Below are 19402 nucleotides of genomic sequence, written 5' to 3' on the forward strand. Positions count from 1 at the left end.
CTACTAAGTACTAAAGATGCTTGCCATGAAGGGGTTGAATAATAGTGACACTGGAGAAGCCAGTGTAAGTTGCAATTTCAGCTGAATTTGAACCTGAAGCATCCATTGTGTTGAGCTATTTCATTTTTTAAATAATAATTTTTATTAAGTTTTCCATTATAACAATCCAATCAAATCACATTAAATATTCCAAATTATACAAATATATATCATGAAGTCCAAATATTTTGCCAAATTATAAATTTTTTGTTGGGGGTTCCCATGCTTCAAGTTCAGTGGGGTCCAATCATCTCATATTTCTACTGCTTTGAGTGTCCACTAGTCCCATCTTTAAATTTTGTTATTATCCTTCTTCTTTCATAGCCTCTGAGTTGTTTCCACAGGTGAGCTGAAATGAACAATATTATGCTTCTGTGTGAACTTTGTATGACTCTCCCCCCCTTTTTTTGCAGCTGATAAGTCTTTTATTTGCAATATGTCCTCACACGCTGGTATTTATGCCGAATCCATCCAAAAGTCCTTCTCGGGTGGCAGACGCCATCTTTCCTCAGTTCCGATGAAATAGAATCTAGGTGTTTGCTCATTAATTTTCTCAGACAGGTTGCACCAAACATTAGTCTTTCCAGAGGAGGATTGCCAAATCGAACTTGAGCTACCGATATAATAACAAAGTAAGGGCTCGCCTCCCCCTATGACTATTAATCTCTGCAACACAGTCTGTCTCATAATGGCAGATCCCGATTACAAGAGAGTCTTTTATCTTCTTCCAAATATTTCGAAAAACAAAGGCTTTAGATAATATTATTATTTCCACACAGTTTATATTTTCCAATCTCACTTGCTATAGGTAATATAGACGGTTCTTCTGGGACGGGGGGGTTGTTAGGTAGTATCGTAGTAGAAAAAGAAAAAGTTTTATCCCCCCTCCTTTCCATTCCGTTTCAACATACCGGCTTAGATGTTATTCTTTGATGTTATCTTTCTTCCAATCCGTCACTCTTAGCATCTCAGTGGCTGGCTTAATTAGCAGATAAAATACCCTTTCTTCGCTCGAAGCATGTCCATAAATCTAATATCCAATCTTTTATCTTAAGAAATGGAACTTGGAGCGCTCACAGAGACAGCGTCCAGGAGATCCAAGCTCCCTCGAGGGCTTTCCATCCAGTGCCCCCACCCCCTCCTTCTTTTCGACTCGGGGGTGGTTTGTGGGCAGCCGCGGATGAGACTGCATCTTCCCTTCTACCGGGAAGAAACCTGGGAGGCTGATTACTCCCATCTCAGCCTCTTAATTACCTCATGTGAGCTGGAGAGATGGTATTGTTGGCCATCTTCCGTGGCGCCCCTAGCGGAGCCCCCATGTTGAGCTATTTCATTCACTTTTGTTTGATTTCTCATTGCAGACAGCTGAAATTTTGATAATAAACACAATTTACAGTGGGGGTTGAGTCATTTTGATTGCAACTGTATATACTGTCCTAGTATCCATGAGCATGATGACCAGCCTAAAAATATTTTTAAAATAAAATAAAGAAAAATATGTGAAGAATTGGCTATTATTTATTAAATGTCTTTACCACCCTTCATCCGAGAATCACAGGACAGGTTACAATATATATACTTCCTTTTGTAATTTCTGAAGCTATTGCCAATAAACTTAATTGGGTACACTTGGATTCTAGTATTCTAGGGAGGAATAAACATTTATTTTTATCAGACATTTTCATACTAATTGTAATTGTATATAATATGTTCCAGCATGTTCTTCCTTGGAGTGCCCTCTCATACCCTCCAACATTTTTCAGATGAAAATAAGGGCATTCTATTCTACACCAGAAAGCTTTTCCCGCGGTTGATCTTGCTGCACACATAGACGTCATATACACATATGCATCTGTCACCTTGAGCCAGTTGCAACCTCTCCACCGAACCTTCCTCTCAGGATTGTTGTAAAGAGAAAATGTGTGAGGGAAGGGAGTGTGTACAACACCTTCCACAGATAAATGGAATGAAATAAATTTTCAGAGGTAAGCTGGCTTGAGTCCCTGTCAGGGAAAAAGCCAGGTAACAATAACAACAACAATAAAAAATAGAAATTGTCAGAATGATCAGAAACACACCAGAGAGTAAATCCTACTGCACTCAGTGGGATTTACTTCTGAGTAAAAATGCTTAGGATTGCAGTATAAGGCTGCCCAGTCTTTACCCAGTTACCTGGGAGTAAGTTCCACTGAATACCGTAGGGCTTCTGAGCAGAGATGTAAAGGCTTGCTGTATGAGGCTCCATTTGCAACAAGCTTCACATATTTCCTAAGACATGGCTGGCTGCTGAAGCATTGCAATTGAAGAGTTTAAAGTGAATTGGTGACATTTTCCTTCAGATGTATAGGGAGGGCTTCATATGCCAGCTTCACCATTTCCTTCATTTGAGGCAAGGATTTTATTTTCGGTTTAAACAGGACTCTGTTTTTGTACCTACAGACACACACACACCACTTTCAATTGTTTGCTGTGATGGGGAGAGGAGGAAAAAGGAAAACTGGGACATTATGGGATCAATCAGAAACTGGGGTGGCTTCTGCAATTCTGAGACTGTCCTTGGAAAATTGGGACATTTGGAAGATCTGCACTCTGAAGTGGGACGCACAGTGGTAGATCCACTTCTGCTTCCAAAATTCTTGCTGGTCAGGGCAGGAGCTGTGGGGGGAGGGGCAGAGTTCTTCTCTTTGCCTGTGTCCCCACCCCCCCCACCCCCCTTGCCAGAGTCTGCAGGTGTAAGGTTAGCTACTTCCACAAGCAGCAGCTTTCTGCCTGTGAAGTGATCCACTTCACTGCTGGCACAGTTCTCTGCCGGAGGAGGTGCAGCAGTTTTCCTTCTCCAGCCTGTGGATCTGGGGCCTAGAATTGCATTGCTTGCAATACGATACGATAATCTTTATTGTCATTGCCCCATGCAGAACAACGAAATTGAAAGTCTACATCAGACATTCAGAAACCAACAAGCCTGCTATCCCAGCTATCCCAGCCTGGTTAACCCCCTAAAAACTCTGATACCCCATAATTAAATACAATAGACTCCCACAGAGACTACCTTACACTGCGTTTAAAACCTGCGCTTACAACCTGTGCCTGAATACAAATGTCCCAAATGCTTGGCCTTTCTTCCTAGGGAACTGCCCCTCTCCCAGCTCCACAACAGCCCTTTTTGACAGCATTATAGACCATAGTCAGACCACAGAGTTGCACAGTAGCATTAAGTATTATTTTCAGTCCCTTTTCTTATCATTATTAAGGTTGAAGTTTGTTTGTTTAGTTACTGCATTTTAGACCACTCAAGAGCAGAAGCTTCTTTGGGCAGCTTACAATACATGTTAAACTGAAAACAAATATAATCATAAAGCAAATACAGATTAAAGTCAGCAACTGCAGGTAAAGTTATGATAGCAAAAACCGCATCAGCTCTGTAAAATTCCACAGATCTGAATACTTTAATAAATATCTTTAGTCACTAAAAGTTTTTAAAGTTTAAAAAGCCTGGGCCCAGAAATGGACAGGAAGCTACTGCTAGTGAAAAAGCACTGGTTTCATATATGACCATATTCTGTTGCCTTGTGGCCCTATTCTGGACCAGTTGAAGTGACTGGAGCATTTTCAAAGGCAGGCCCATGTATGATGCATTGCTGCAATCCATGTGAGAGGTTATCAGCATGGATAACTAGAGGAAGGCTGGTACAATATACGTATCAGTCAAGTACTACAGTCCAATTTCCCTATGTTCTGAGCAGGTTAGGTGAGCGCTTGGATTGTGCCCAGCCCTGCTGGCCTCCAGCTACAGTGACACCAGCATAATTGAGCAGGCATGGACCTCTTTCTGTTCCATCTGCCAAACAGACAGATTCCCACCAGGTGGCAGCCTGCAAAAATCCCCCAATTGGGTGAGGAGTGGGCAGGTCTCAGCTGGCCCAAGATCGGCTGTATCCTCAGTCAGCCACAATCACTGAGCCTGCTCCAGGTTTAGATTACACAGTATCCTGGTAAAAAAACACTCTGAGACATAGAAGCTGCTCATTCTCTCCAGCAACAAGTCCTCCAGAACAAAATGAACACCACTTAGCTGGCAAACTGCCCATTAACAGCACCTCCATCTTAATGGGATTGAGTGCCAGTTTATTCATCTTTGACCGGTATGTTACCATGTCCTGAGACCAATTTAAAAACACCATCATCTGGATTTGATAAAAAGGAGAGCTTCAGTTGTTCCCTAGGCAGATATTAGTGACATCTTGCAACAGGACGTCCTTCAGCAGCTTCATGTAGATGCACTACCATTGCGCAACCATACAATATTTTCTGCAAACTGTTCCACTGCCATATTGAGATATTTCCTTAGGTAGCCACCACCAGTTCAAACTCCAACAAGGCAAGTTTGGGATTTTATTCATTGATTCATTTTTACTATTTAATAAAACAAGATTTCTAAGCCATTTACACAAGTTACAATGATAAAATCACAAACAAAAAGTAAATGCACAATCAAAATATCACAAAAAGCTGATAAAACATTAAAATAGAAATACTGAGCAGTGTTATCTGAAAGTTGAGATGGTGGGGTGTGTTTTTTTGTTTTATTTTTTATGCCAATACTTGTCATAAATCTAATGGAAATGGCCCGAGCCAGACCCCTGGTGCATTTTTGGCCCCAGTTCGTGTCTGCTCTGTGGGTTGTTTTGCCCATTACACAGCAACAAGCCACAACCAGTCAGGGCTTCTGATGAGCACGCACATAGGTGTGCTTGAAAAACACCTAGAAATTATAATATATGAGGAGGCCCTGTTAGAAGTAACTCTCCAAGGCCTTAAGAGGTGTTTCCCCATCCCATAATCCGAGACCTTTTAAGGAGAGATGCCAAGGAATGAACTTGGTGCCTTTTACGGGCACAGAGCCATAACCAGCAGGAAATTTTGGTTAAATGAGAAATATAATATGACATCTAGTTCAGAGATCTGATGATGTGCTATGATGGAGAAAGCACAAGGCATTTTTAAAATTCCTGCACCTGCCTTCCCCCACCCCCCTCATCCCCACCCAACAGTGCAGTGATTTTTAAAATATTAATGGTTCTGGCAATAGCAATTTATCTGCTTATCATATGCTGCCTTCTCTGTGCCATGTTTAAGTAAGTGTAAAAGCCACTTATTTCCAGTAACATTCATTTTTTTAATGGATTCATTTAGGGTCATGTATTTCAGCAAAAATAGATACCTTTATTTCATTTCGCAACCAGCATGTCGACTGTTGTAACATTTGACCAGTTATTAATCAAGGAGCTAAAAGGTTGACTGTTCCAATTGAGATACATTAGCTTGCATTCAATATTAATAGCTTCTGCCAATATTTATTTTGCCCATTATTTAAGTGGCTGGTGTCATTAATACTCCAGTCTTTCACTTGATGTCAGCATTTTGAAGCAAAGCTACTGGGAGTGCAGGGGGCACGAGATGGACTGAGCTCCACCTGTGGACCCACCTGGGTGCTTGGGGAATGTATGGAGACCCCTTTGGCACTGCCATTTGTGGGGAGTGAAATCCCCATAGTGGGGGCTATGCGGCCACCATGGTTTCCTTGAGTGTCCTTGTCCTTCCCTTCATGGTGACCGCAGAACCAAAGTATCCATGAAGGTACTGTCCATGTAGAGCACGGAATCACACTAATGGCTGTTTTGTGTCATGTGGAGATGACTGCACTGGCACAAATAGATTTAGCACACACACACAGCATATTCAGAGGCATGCCCATCTGCTTGCCCGTGGTTTGGGACACCAGCTGCATGAATGACTGCGCCCGATCCTCTCTGCAATAGGAGCGCCTGGGTGTCTGTGTCAAACATTGGGAATCTTCACTTGTGTTTAACCATGTAGCTCAGTGGCGCAGCGTGGGTTGTCAGCACCCGGGGCAAGGCAAATAATTTGCGCCCCCTAACCCGTGGATTTGCGCCCCCTAACACGTGGATTTGTGCACCCTAACCCTAACCCCCAGATGTTGCGCCCGGTGCGGCCGGCCCCCCCCTGCACCCCCCACGCTACGCCACTGATGTAGCTTAACCCATGATGTTCTGTCATGATCTTTGTGTTGAAGCCTTTTACAGAAACAGAGTCGAGAGACCTACTCATCTATACAGCTGCAAATAAAATGTTTTCATTGTGTTGTGAAGTGCATTATACAAATGTGAACTATGGCAAATTCAATATATTTTTCAGAACGTTTTAAAAAAAGCATTTTCACAGTGTTTTTTTGTAAGTGTAGATTCCACCCACGTGCTATGTCCACCAGTGAGAGCCAGAGCAAATACTTACAATATTGTCTTGTTGTATGGATTACTTTGAATTGAATGTTTTAGGAGAGAAATAAGATTTGGACTATTCCTTGAATTTTAAGGCTGACAAGATACTGGAAAGCATCAAATAGATTTCACAGGTTCTTGAATCGAGGAACAGAAAACCTGCAAACCCCTCTTTACAAGAGTCAAAAGCATACCCACCATAAGCAGCTCTTATTTCTACAGTATATGAAAAAAGTGAACTATCGTTTATCTCTAGTCCTTACATTTCTCCCAAAGTCCCATAGAAAGCTTTGTTAGTACTCTTTCGAATGCAACTGTAATATGCCTGGAAGCCTCAGCTAATGCCTCATCGTTTAAAAATCCTTGCAGTTTGAATTGGAAATGAAGAAGCCTAATGCATTTTGCAAACGCTGCTTTTCGGCACTGAGCTGCTGCTGAAGCAGAGCCAAGAGAAGTCATATGTCGACCTCTGTATCCATTCTGCTGTATTTCAAAATATATGAACTGGAACTGTAGGCGTCTCTGATTGGTTGGCCATGAAAACATAGAATGTGAAGGGGGGGGCTGCGATCTTCCACATTTGTACTGTATGATAGTTGTGTAATCCAATTTTATGTACTGCAGTAAAGCAGTGCAGAAGATGCTGCCTGCCAGCAGATGGCACCAAAACGGAAAAAGTCGACACAAAGTGAGACTCCAGTGGACAAAAGGCTTCAGATTTCCAGCGCTCTTAGTTCCACTAGCCTGTTTTTGATATGCAAGGTAAGTTAGGAGAGGGTTCGGTCTTCCTCACTGCTGGACTGCGTACATCTGTCACGTATTGTGTAAATTTAAGATTTCTGGTGATGATGACAAGTGGCTAATTTATAGTAATGGTTTCATACCACTGTGTTTTCTTAACAACTTCTAATGTTTCAGATTGTATAATTTGCAGAGCATTATCCATTTCTAAACATACACACAACTTTTGGTAGATACTCAGAGTAAACTGCCCTAAGGTGACCCTCCCCATGGAAATATAAAGTTGAGCCTCTCTAGATTTGAAACATGCTAATAATTTAAGGCTGCATGTTTGCAATTTTAATTTATTCATTCATTTATTTATTTACACTGATACTGAAGCTTCGGTAGTTGCAGATAAGGCCACTGTGAGCAAGTTGGTAAGAACTGTACTGTACTCATGGCAAACAGACAGATTTGTACATTTTGTGACTGAGAAAGGTTGGATTGCACGTTCAGATGTGTGTGTTGCAGGATAGCATATTCTTGCTTTTAAAATCAAACTTTTTCCAGTAAATTTTACATTTTAAAACAAGGTCTGTGGTTGGTTAATTTAAACTGTCACCCATTTCATATTATATTCTGTGATTAACTGGCAATAATTTCTTCCAAACTAACATTTATTTTCTTTTAAATACAGGATCAAAGCAAGAGAAGTACCAGGTGCCACTTATTATAATTCTTGTCCAGAAATAACACAAAAGGTAAGGAATTGGTTTCATAACTAATCTGTTTTGTGATTTATTTATTTTTAAAAAACAAAATTTTAAATTAGACTTTAAAAGGCTTTCTGTTTTTGACTAGATAACTGGCACTTTTTCTTAAACTGTTATCTGCTACATAAATTGTATTCCAAATGTGTGGTTAAGTATGTACCAGATATTGCTATGTTTCCTGACGTTCATTGAAGTGTGGAGAATGTGTGTGTGTGTACACACATATTTTAAACCTTATTGAAAAGATGCCAGACACTGCTAGCAAAGGAGTAGTGGCTAGTGAATCTTCATCGTCATACTGATTTTGGATCTTTTTGCATATTTCTTTAAAAATGTTCTTTTTCTTGCCCTCTTCACCTCTCCAGCAAATATTTTGACAGTTGTAGTAGCAGCATAACCCCATCCCCCCCCCTCAAAACACCAGCCAGTTTTAATGATGGCCTCCAGAGATCTTTGATTGCAATAGCCCAAGGGTTAGTTCAAATATGTCTTTACTCAATGCAGAGCCTGCTTGTTTCGAGAATTATTGAAGGCAAAACATCTCTCAGTGATCAGAAGCAGAATCTTGAATTTGCAGATGGTGCCTGGAAGATGCAAGGAAGGGAAATTGTGAAGGCCTCGTGTGTCGGTGCGCCAGTGCTTGAGTGGACATCACACTGGGCAAGTCTTTAGTTAGGCTGAAGATAAGAAGCTGGCAGGGCCCTACGCAGCACCCGTCATATGGCACATCCTTCTAAGAGGCAAAATCCTTTCAATCAAGTATTTTCTGGGGTTAACTTGAAACACTGCATATCGATGCCTTGCATGACTGAGAACCTGGCACTTCTAGAGCAAAAGTCGTAGAAGTGAAGCAATTCTGTCGACCTAGTTAATGTAATTCAGGAGGTTCAAATCCGGGCCAAGTTATCTGCATTCCCTACATAGCGTCTTGGTCTTTTTTGAATGCCATTATCTCATCAGGAATCCATCCAGGCAAAAAAATAAATGCAATTCTCAGGAGAACAGATTTGCATTAGCCAGGGTTATAGCATGAACACAATATCTAACCAATAACATTTTCCCCTTCCATTTTCAAGGGGAAATGTTCCTTTTTTTAGGATGGATTTCAATGTATCCTTCAAGGAGGGCAGTTTTCCTAAGCAAGCTTTCCTGGAGGTAAATTTCATTGAAATTAGTAAGATTTACTTCTGAGTTAATGTGGTTAAATCAGGCCATAGGTTTCTGTGGGGAAAGGGAGGGGGGAGATTGTAGTGAGGTAAAATAATATTTTTTAACATGAGTAAATGACATCAGATTGAAAAAAATACTCATTGCTTCCACTGAAGTCTTTCTCAAAGCTTGGGTTGACAATGAATTCATTCTCTATGAGGTTTTCACTTGCAGTAAGTTTATTTTTTAAAAAAATTACAATTAAAATTAATAATTTATATTACATTTGTGTTAATGCAGATCAGACAATTGCAAAAGCAGATGCACAATCCATTCTGAGATAATAGAAAACCCCCTCCACTATCTCATTGAACTGAATGAGAGAATTCAGTGCATCCAACAGTCGTTTTGATTTAAAACAACTATATTTTCTCTACTTTGGTTTAGCATAAAACTTGAAGCAGCTGTCAGTTTCTTCCCTTGTCATTTGAATTTATAAAAGAAGGAAGAGGAAACTTTGTGTAGCTTTGAAGTGTTTATAAAGCATTTAGCTTTAGCACAAATCTAAACAAATGTACAGCACAGTCTGTTTTTCCAATTCGTAAGAGCTAAGCTGGGGAAAATCACGTTATTTGATATGTGATTACACCAAATGACAAGAAAGTATGAAAAGAGCAAAAATAAGGTTGCTAGTTTCAATGTACAGTATCTACTTTATGCACTAATCCTAACTTCATTACTTATGTGGAGACATGTCATAGGCAAATGACTATTGATCTCTAAAGCAACAGTGTCTACTGTTCTTAAGACGTTTTAGGAAGTATGCTTCTTTTCACAACAGTTGAAAATGTTAGCTCCTCTTTACATGATACACAGTATTTACAGAGATCAATGCATTAGATTAGCAAAAATGATACGGTAGTAAAATAACATTCATCACATGTAGGGGTTGAATATTAATTTTTTAGGTTAGTTATTGTATATAGGCTTATTCACTCTATAAAGATGATTCTCTCATTTCAATAAGGTTTTATATTTCTCAAGAGTGTTTAGCAATCCTGTGCATAATTACACGGGAGTAAGTCCCACTAATGCCAAAGAGGTTAACTGCCAAGTAACAGGCTCAGCTGTGAGGGCAAATTAACAACCTGTAAATGCAGCTGAAAATAACTCATATACAAGATTTCAAGTCTCTGTATTTTCAGTTTATTTGTTTTTACAGGTCCAAAGAGATCTGTTTTCTTAACAGGTTCCAGAGTCCAGTTATGAATTAGAGATCTTGTTCATTTACAGTTTTAATAACTATTTTGTTACATAATACAAGCATGGTGCTTTGCCCTCCAGAAAATTCATCTCTTTTTTGTTAGGTAACATTAGTGTAACATTTTTGGTATTATTTTCAAACGTAAAAACTTGGAAGCCTTCACTTCTGTATTCAGAGAAATAATTTTGGTAAATGTGAATGTGGATGCAGTTTCAATAGCCCCATAAAGCAACTTTGCAAATTAAGAGAAAGCAATGCTAGTAAGTACCAGTGAAGTGTGTGTGTTTGTGTTTTAAAGGGGGGAAAGTTTAAAATAAATAGGAATGTGGTTGACTGTGTAAAACCTGCCTCCGTTTTTAATTAGCAAATAACACCTCTGAGGGAAAATGCTTGTCTTCTACTTTTCTTTATAAATCTAAATAATGTAATGATTTCATATTTCAACCTGAAATACAATACAGAAATTGATATGTACAAAGTTGAGGCCTGAGTATAGAATTTCTGAATTTCTAACTTTTGTTTTCCATAGGCAACAATACAGAAAACATCAAATAATCTCATCCCCTTTTGTTCAAAAATAATTACAATGCCCTACCCAGTTGCTTACTTTAATTTAGCTTCACTTCATGTAAAATGTTTAGTTAAGCACTTTGCCTCCCATTGATTTCAATGCTGCCCTTGGTTTTTAGGTTATCTAGTATCAACAGCATGATTTTCTATTTTATATCATTATAGAGAAATAAGAATACTGCAGTTGTGCGCATTTGTGTGTCTTGTGACTGAATGCGTATCTGGGCAAACATTCAAATAAATAGACACACGCAAGGGTTTTGTGATGCCTTAAATGCTAACCAGTTTTAGATATATTTGATGCATCGGATGAAGTGGACTCTAGCCCACAAATGCTTGTGTCTCATTACATTTTTCAGTCTTTAGGGTGCCACAAGACTTGGCATTTTTTGTAAAAGCCAAAGGCTGCAATTCAGTGCATATTTAGCCTAGGCTCTGGGGCGAGGGTCACCCTTGGGTGCAATGGCATTCTTGAGGCTGTCTCCTGGTTCCCATGAGTTTCTGAGCCCCCCTCCCTTCACTTCAGCCTTTGTCATGAGAAGGTGAGACTGGATACATGTTTTTTTTCCTAAGAAACGATGTCCCTTCCCACGCCCCCTGTCAGTTGCAACCACTTTTCAAGGCTTAGGTTGGCACCTGAGCAGCTGCACAGAGAGTGGAGTGACCAAGAGGAGAGGAGGGAAAGGAGGAGAGGATAGAAAAAGGAGTGATGTGGGAGACGGAGGGGGAGGGGAGGGGATGTCACAGGAGCTGGGACAGAGGGGGAGCAGAGGGAGGATAAAGTAGCAGCAGCAGAGAGAGGTGGGTTGGGCCACACTGCTTACCTGACCTCCCTCCAGCGAAGGGAGTGGTTGTGCTGGAAGGAGCACCAGATTGACTCACCCGATGTGTGTTTACACTGTGCCCACCTCTCAGTCCCAGTATGTGGCAATGACTGGCGGGAGGTCAGGTAGGAGGCAGAGCCCTGCAGTGTCATCTTTTACTGAGTAGCAGGGGGAGAATGGACGTATTTGCGCATGCACACACACACACACACGTGTGTGCACATACTGGATCCATTAAAAGTGATCTTCTTGAAATTGCACCGGTTTCCCACTACCAGCTGAACCATCAGATTGCAGATCACATCTGTCTTCACTGATGATTCATAAAAAATGTGGATTTGGTGCTTTCCAGTACTGGTGTAGTGCACAGACATGGATCTGCATCACTCAGAGATACTTATGCATCCTCATAGTTGTTTTTACAACGGATCTGCTCAAAACCACTATCAAATCATAGGTCACCTCTCTGCACACAGATATCCTCTGTGACACATGAAGATCTGTGCCTTGGATCAACATTTTCCTAGTGGTTGCAAGCATTGGAAATGTAAATTTAACACTGTAAACTTAATTTTGTACAATCAGGCAAATTCAAGAAACTCTGTTTTAATTCTCCTCTATCCAACTTTTACTGAAACAATAGTTGACAATAGAACTCTGCAAGTGAAAGGGATGCAGCTTTATACTGTTCTCTGTAGTCCTTGTGGGCTTACATGCCTTAATAAATTACTTCCAGTTTAGGGGTTTAGACTCAGCTGTTTGTGTTTTTCCATTCACAATATATTTCTAACAAGTGTAGCCAACAGAGACTTTGGTATTTTTCATTGTGAAATAGTTATGGAACTTGGATAATGCTTTCTCCCATGTGCAGCATTATGACCTCTGTCATGAATCAAGGCCACCATCGTGAGGACGGGACTAGAAAGGAGAATAGCAGCTCACTAAATCCCACTTCCTGTCACAATAACAAGAAGTTATGAGAGCACTTTGCAGGATGACACCAATGTAATTTCCATTGCCATTCCTGTTCCATGTTATCAACTACTGGTCAGTACTGGGGAAGCACAGCCCCACTTTCTCTCTTGACATATTTGTTAATAGAGGGGGCAGGGACATCCAAATTGGGCTTTCCCTAAATATAGGAAGTAATGGGAAAACATGCTGGGAAGTGATTGGTCTTCATTCCATAACAACAGAAGAAGGCAGTAACTGGGGTTGAGCAACAGCAGCCATAGAATGAGACAAAGCCAGCCACAATCATCTACACCACTTTTTAGCACACATTTATGAAGCAGACAAACTTCCTCACATTCACTGTCCACTGTCCATGTTCAGCCATAGTTTTAGCCCTCAGCAAAATGTGTAGTTGGATTTTTTTTAAAGAAGAAGAAGAAGGATACTACCATTAGAGCAGTTTCCAATGATTTCTTGTTGTGCAGAAATAGGATGTGTAACTTCCCCTGCTTCCTGTCCCTTTGCCTGAAATTCCAATATATCTCTGTATGAGGAACTTGTGCGTTTCTTAGGCAGGAGGGATGCAAATACCACATTTAAGACACAAGTTAGAAGAACCTGGCCCCTAGTCCCCCTGCCCGGACCCTGGATAAACAGGCCTCTACAGTGGTGATGCCAAAGATGCTCTCAACGCATTGCCACCATCCACTGCCTTTTCCTGCTCCACCCTTCAAAATTGTGACCATTTTCCATGTATAAAAGTAAATGGCAAAAATAGAATTTGCTGGGGAGGTCTCTAAGTATGAACCAAGAAACTTTCTCATGCAGGAATAAATTATGTATTCTGTATGTAGCCCCTTCATAAAGCCTGCAGAAGAAGCACACACACAAGACACTGTTTGCACGGACAGAACCTGCAGTTTAGCAACTGTGCCATCTAGGATCTTGGAGGGTAAAATATTAAAACATGCAAACAAAAGTCTTCATCTCTACATAGGCATTTTTATATTTTTTAAAAATAAGGCTCAGTTCAAAAAATTATCTTACCTTTAAAAGTTGACCTTTGCCTTCACTTTTTCCACTTTACTACTCTTAGCCACTCCAATGCCAATGGCGCTGCCCATTCCTCCTTGTTGTAACAGCTGTGTGGTGTCACCTCTTTGCTTCTCTTCCTTCAAATCCAAATGAAAACTCTGCATTTCCTGTGTAGCTTCACTTTAAGCCACTAGGGCCAACCTCAATGGAACAGAAACATACACAACAAATGTTGCTGCCCCATCCAGTCTACTATATCTGTAGTAGTAGTAGCAATAGCAGCAGCAGCAGCAGCAGCAGCAGCAGCAGAATATAATATAAATAGATACCGCTTTGGCTATAAGCTTGTTTTCCTTTCCCATATAAATGGCGTTTCCGTGCGCTGCTCTGGTTCGCCAGAAGCGGCTTAGTCATGCTGGCCACATGACCCGGAAGCTGTACGCCGGCTCCCTCGGCCAATAAAGCAAGATGAGCGCAGCAACCCCAGAGTCGGCCACGACTGGACCTGATGGTCAGGGGTCCCTTTACCTTTACTTTTGGCTATAAGCTTGTTTTCCTTTCCCATATAAATCCATGAGACTTAAATGAGTCTAACAAGCTGGATTGTGTCTATAATGGCCTTTCTGGATTCAGCCTTCCATTTCTAGTGGTGACTAGCCAGATAATCTGGGCACTCAGAAACAGGACATGAAAGTGATCGACTTTCCCCTGTGGTTTGTCCCCAGCATCTGGTAAGCAGAGCAAATGCCGCCTCTGTGCATGCACAACCCATTTAGCAATCATAGCTAATAGCTGTTGATTGCCTCATCTTCTCATTCATTTTAGGGGGATTAATTTGGACATGAGCAAGCAATTCCAAGAACTGTGCTCTTTGTACACAATCCAAAACACTTTTAATATTGAAAATACAAAATAGGTGTGGAATGATAGACAGATAAAAATATGTTTTCTTTACATTTGCTTTTCAAGTCCTTCACAAACTCCCTCAAAATTATTATTTCTCAGAGGCCACGGAAAGAAAGTCGATGGTGTAAAAAGCCATAAACTAGACCAAAGCGTCATATGGTCCATCTGAGGCTGGCAGTAGACAAAAGGTCTATTTATATGATAAGAAAGGGGTCCTAGAAGACAAAGGCATGCAGTGATCCTGATGGCAAAATAAATCATCAGACCACTAAATAGATCAAACATCTTACTCCTCCAACAATTATACCAATTCAGTCAATCTAGTGAGATTCTGGGTCTACTTTGTAGAAGCTCAATGTCAAGGGAGGACAAGCAGATATGTTTGTCTGGTCCAGTGAGACTGGACTGGACAGTGAGACCAGGCCCATCAACTGTTGTTCAGCTGACAATTGCCACTGTTAAAAGTGTGGTGCCTATTTCTCATGAAATTTAAAAAGGTGCTGTAAGTCTGTGTTCCTCAATGCACACAGGAACACATTGCACCTCCCCTTGGGACCCTTGTCAGGTCTGCCAGTGACTGGGACGGAGGGGAATGGGGTCCTCCTCACTATGCCCATTCTTCTCCATGTGGAGTGCCTTACTTTTCTCCATAGGAATGTAGGATTGAACTGCAAGGAAACTAGAGGGAAGCGGCTGCATCCTCAAAAATCTTTGGTTGTGGGAGAAGTCTATTGCCACCAGAAACCCTTAAAGACACATATCTGTGATTCCTATTGTTCCCATGCCAAAATGGTACAATCTGCCCTTGCAAGAGGATCACCCCAGCTATCATTCTGAAATTTGTTAGGCTCCTGAAAACCCCTTGATGTATCTGCCTACAGTTTTGCAGGCTTAATCCAACGTGGAGGGGATCTGCAATGCCGGCATATTTCATTGATTTCTATGAAAAGTGGGGAGGGCGTTATAGCCATTTTTTAGATTCCTCATTATAGTGAACAGAGAAAAACATAGCTTCATTGTTAACATATCTAATTTAGTTCTGAATAATGAGTTGAATTGGAAAGATATAGAGCAGCTCCAAAACAGTTTGAGCTGCTTCCAAACCAACAGTAGATTTCTGTGTTTGTATTGTGATGACTTCTTTTGTAATCCTGCAGTGTCATTGTGGAGTTGTAAGGGCCCTGAGGCTTCCCTAGTTCAACCTCTTGCGGTGCAGGATTTGATTTATATATCCTTCAGTAAAAACCATTCATTTGGTTCAGGTTCAGTTTAAGTGATAAGACATCTGCTTCTTCTGTAGAAAAGCACTGAAGCCAGTCTCTGCCTCATGTGTTAAAACTTTAATTCCATGTGTGTGTGTGTGTGTGTGTGTGTGTGTGTGCTAATAATTAGAAAAGTGATTCATAATAACATTTAGCCATATTGTGTCTGTACTTCACATTCCGAATGACTTCTGTATCCATTTTCCTTAACCAGATTTTTATGCTTCTTTAATGCCAAGGCTTGCAATTTTAGAGAGGAATTAAGTAGCATAGGATACAAAAATGTCTTCAGTTTCTGTAACTATTCCTGACCAGCATTTTGGCTCTAAAGTACAGTACAGTGGTACCTCAGGCTACATACGCTTCAGGTTACAGACTCTGCTAACCCAGAAATAGTGCTTCAGGTTAAGAACTTTGCTTCAGGATGAGAACAGAAATCGTGCTCCGGCGGCGCGGCAGCAGCGGGAGGCCCCATTAGCTAAAGTGGTGCTTCAGGTTAAGAACAGTTTCAGGTTAAGTACGGACCTCCAGAATAAATTAAGTACTTAACCTGAGGTACCACTGTAATGATCTCAAATTGTACTGCCCACAGAAAGTTTGTCTGCTAACGAACCAATGGACCTTTTACAGAACTACTGTGTGTGGTAGAGGATTCTGAATTCTTTTTCAGAGCACCCACAGACAGTTTAGGACGTATAGTCTCCAGGTTTCTTGGGCCTCATCAAAATCATGTGTGACCTAGAGCATACAAAATATTATTCTGCAGCAACACTTTGCATTTGGGGCCTATGTGTCTCTGAGGGGGCAAGCCTGTGTGTTGTTTTTTCCTGACACACTAATTTTCTATTTGGAAGGATTTACTTGTATGTAGGAACATTCAATTGTGTGCCATCGCCTTTCACTCTGAAATGGTAGAGCTGAGACATTGTTTTACTACCTCAGTGAGAACTAGGACATCATCTCTGACCATAAAGAGCATTTGTGTTCACCAAACTGTCTTTCAGAGAAATTTAGCTGCCATTGCTAAACTTCTCACTGAATAAATCTTAGTAAGTGTCTATGGAAATCCTGTGTTCTTTGGAGTACTGTTTAAAATCAGAGCTGTAAAGTTTGCAGATATGGTAAGAGCCCATTGGAAAGCTCCTTGCAATGCCCAAACAGCATTATTATTATTATTATTGTCATGGAGGTAAAAGTCCGATCAATGTGTGTCAGTTTGCTAGGCTGTGCTGTTTCTCTTATTTGTTTCATGGTACTATTTTTACTATATTATATTTAGTGATGTTCTAACTATGTTAGCCAGTCTGAGCATCCTTGGACAGAAGAGCAGAGTAGAAATGTATAAAAATAAAAATGATGGGAAAAGATTTGTGCTTAGAAGAAGATCCATTGCAAATGGGCAAAGGCGTTTCATTTTACTGCTTCATTCCATAAAATTCCAGTGGTTTACAAGTCCTTCTCCATCCCTGGGATTGGCGAAAGAAGCTGAATAGCTTGCATGGTGGTGTTGCCTGTGTGCAACCCGAAGCTGACCCAGGAAATGTCAAAGGCAGATGAGGCAAGAGGGAACAAGTTCCATGCCGTGTCAATTTTCTCTTTGGTAGCTTGAGAGAGAGATAGAAGAAAGACCAACTCCCACAAAATGGATATTTGCAACTGAAAACCTTTCTCATGTGATCTAAGTTAAACACCACATGAAAGCTAGCAGAGATACATTCTAAGTTAACGTACTTAAGAACTTTTAGGCACTCTGCTGCTCTTGCTTAGCGTCAATGGAATTTTCTGATGTTACATCTCTAGCAATAGCATTTCAGTGTACAATTTAACAGTTATACTTATTTATTTATTTATTTATTTACGGCTATTAGCCCATAAAATATATACAAACATAAAAGGACAGAGGCATAAAAACCGATATATTCGGCACCAGAAGGAGAACATCACGATGCAAGGGTGGGTCATTGAGCAGAGCCAAATAGCAGCTTGGGGCCCAGGGAGCTCCAAGGGACGGGTCGCAGAAAGAGGAAAACTGAAGACGAGATCCGACATGCACTCTCATCATAGCTGTCCGATTAGTTTTGGTGATGTTGTTTTTTTAGTGGTTTTTGTGTGAGAGATAACTGCGTTCAGGAATCTCGCCACCTGCAGAGTTACAGAGGGATCTGTGTCCTGCAAAAGTAGTGCGGCGTGTGACTCAACAGGCCTGCCAACCAAGCGCAATAAAACAGGACCTAGGAATTTAGTCCTGACTATGCTATGTAGGGCAGTTATACTTAACATGGATGAGCCTTTGGATAGACTTTTGATGGTTGGGCTAAAGCACATGTGTAATCTTGATACTGTAGGTTATTTACACTGACATACAGTTCTGATATTCTGTGTTAATAAGAATTTTATCTATTAGCTTAACTGAAACCTGGTTTAGAACTTGCCTGTGACACTTCGACAGCTACAGTGGCTTTATGTGAAAATATTCACCAAGTGTTTAACAGGGGACAAATGCATCCACTGCCATTGTGCACTGAATACATTTCATTTTTTAGCATCTGTCTGATTTATATTTTTATCACACTTACAGGACCGTATTTGATCAGTTCAGTTTGTTCCCATCAGCAAGGTTCCTGGAATAAAAAACACTAATCCCTGTGCCCTTACCTTTTGGGTCCATCTAATTCCATCTACAGGTTTTATTGTCGAAATGTGGTGCAATAACTAGGTTGTTGGGCTTGAGCTTCGGGTTCAGATTCCTAGCCAGCTATGGAGCCCTGTGGCTGGCTTTGAACACGTCAATCTTTATCACCATAACCTACCTCACGGAGTTGACCTGGGGTCCATGTAAGGAAGAAAGCTAATACTACTTCTAACGATGATGGTGGTGGTGGTTAATAAACAAGAATGAATTATGGACCACATATGCAGTGGGTTCAGATGAGAGGGAAAGATGGCTATATAGTTTGAATCAAATATTTGTACAGTGGTACCTCGGTTTACGAACTTAATCAGTTCCGGAAGTCCGTTCTTAAACCCAAACTGTTCTTAAGCTGAGGTGCACTTTCCCTAATGAGGCCTTCCACCGTTTGGTTCCGTTCTGAGGTAAAGTTCGCTAACTTCCAGTTTTAACACAACTTCCAGTTTTGTGGAGTTTGTATACCGAATAGTTCATAAACAGGGCTGTTCCTAAACCGAGGTACCACTGTACTTGGGAAAATCTTGTGTTTCAGTTATATTTCATGCACAATGTCCATGTGTAGTTTGGTTGACAAGAATGCTGTCTGTGTAGTGGTTAGCTCAATGAATGTGGGTTGTTCTTTCACATGCTTTCTGTAAATAACACGTTCGGATTTACTATAAGAGGCAATAACCTGATTCAGCAAACAAAGGAAGAGCAGGAACAGAAAATTCTTTCCCAAGCAGTTGAGGTAGTCTTGGGTGCAAGATAAATACTGTACCTCTTACAGAGCTTGAGGGTCACTCACGATACCTGATCTGTGGCTGCATTATGGCTCAGTTGATTCATGGGGAATTTGAGTGAATGTACGGAGTCCATTTAGAAGAATAGCTTATGCAAGCCAATAACTTTGAGGTCTTGGTGGAGACAAGCAAT

The 19402-nt window shown here is 40.8% G+C and overlaps 1 protein-coding gene across 3 annotated transcripts in view; it reads left to right on the forward strand.

Moving 5' to 3' along the window:
* LOC309532705 (uncharacterized protein) overlaps window positions 1–19402 on the forward strand; it is a 187706-nt gene that overhangs the window by 12405 nt on the left and 155899 nt on the right. For all 3 annotated transcript variants that reach the window (XR_014219952.1, XR_014219953.1, XM_082223356.1), the window contains exon 2: window positions 7759–7822. Coding sequence is in view for 1 of the 3 variants with exons in the window: in XM_082223356.1 (XP_082079482.1) it covers window positions 7759–7822 (64 nt within the window). In the remaining 2 variants the exon portion in view is untranslated. The remainder of the gene's footprint in view (window positions 1–7758; window positions 7823–19402) is intronic.

The sequence above is a fragment of the Podarcis vaucheri genome (assembly GCF_965113315.1).
Source record: "Podarcis vaucheri genome assembly, chromosome: 5".
Lineage (NCBI taxonomy): Eukaryota > Metazoa > Chordata > Lepidosauria > Squamata > Lacertidae > Podarcis > Podarcis vaucheri.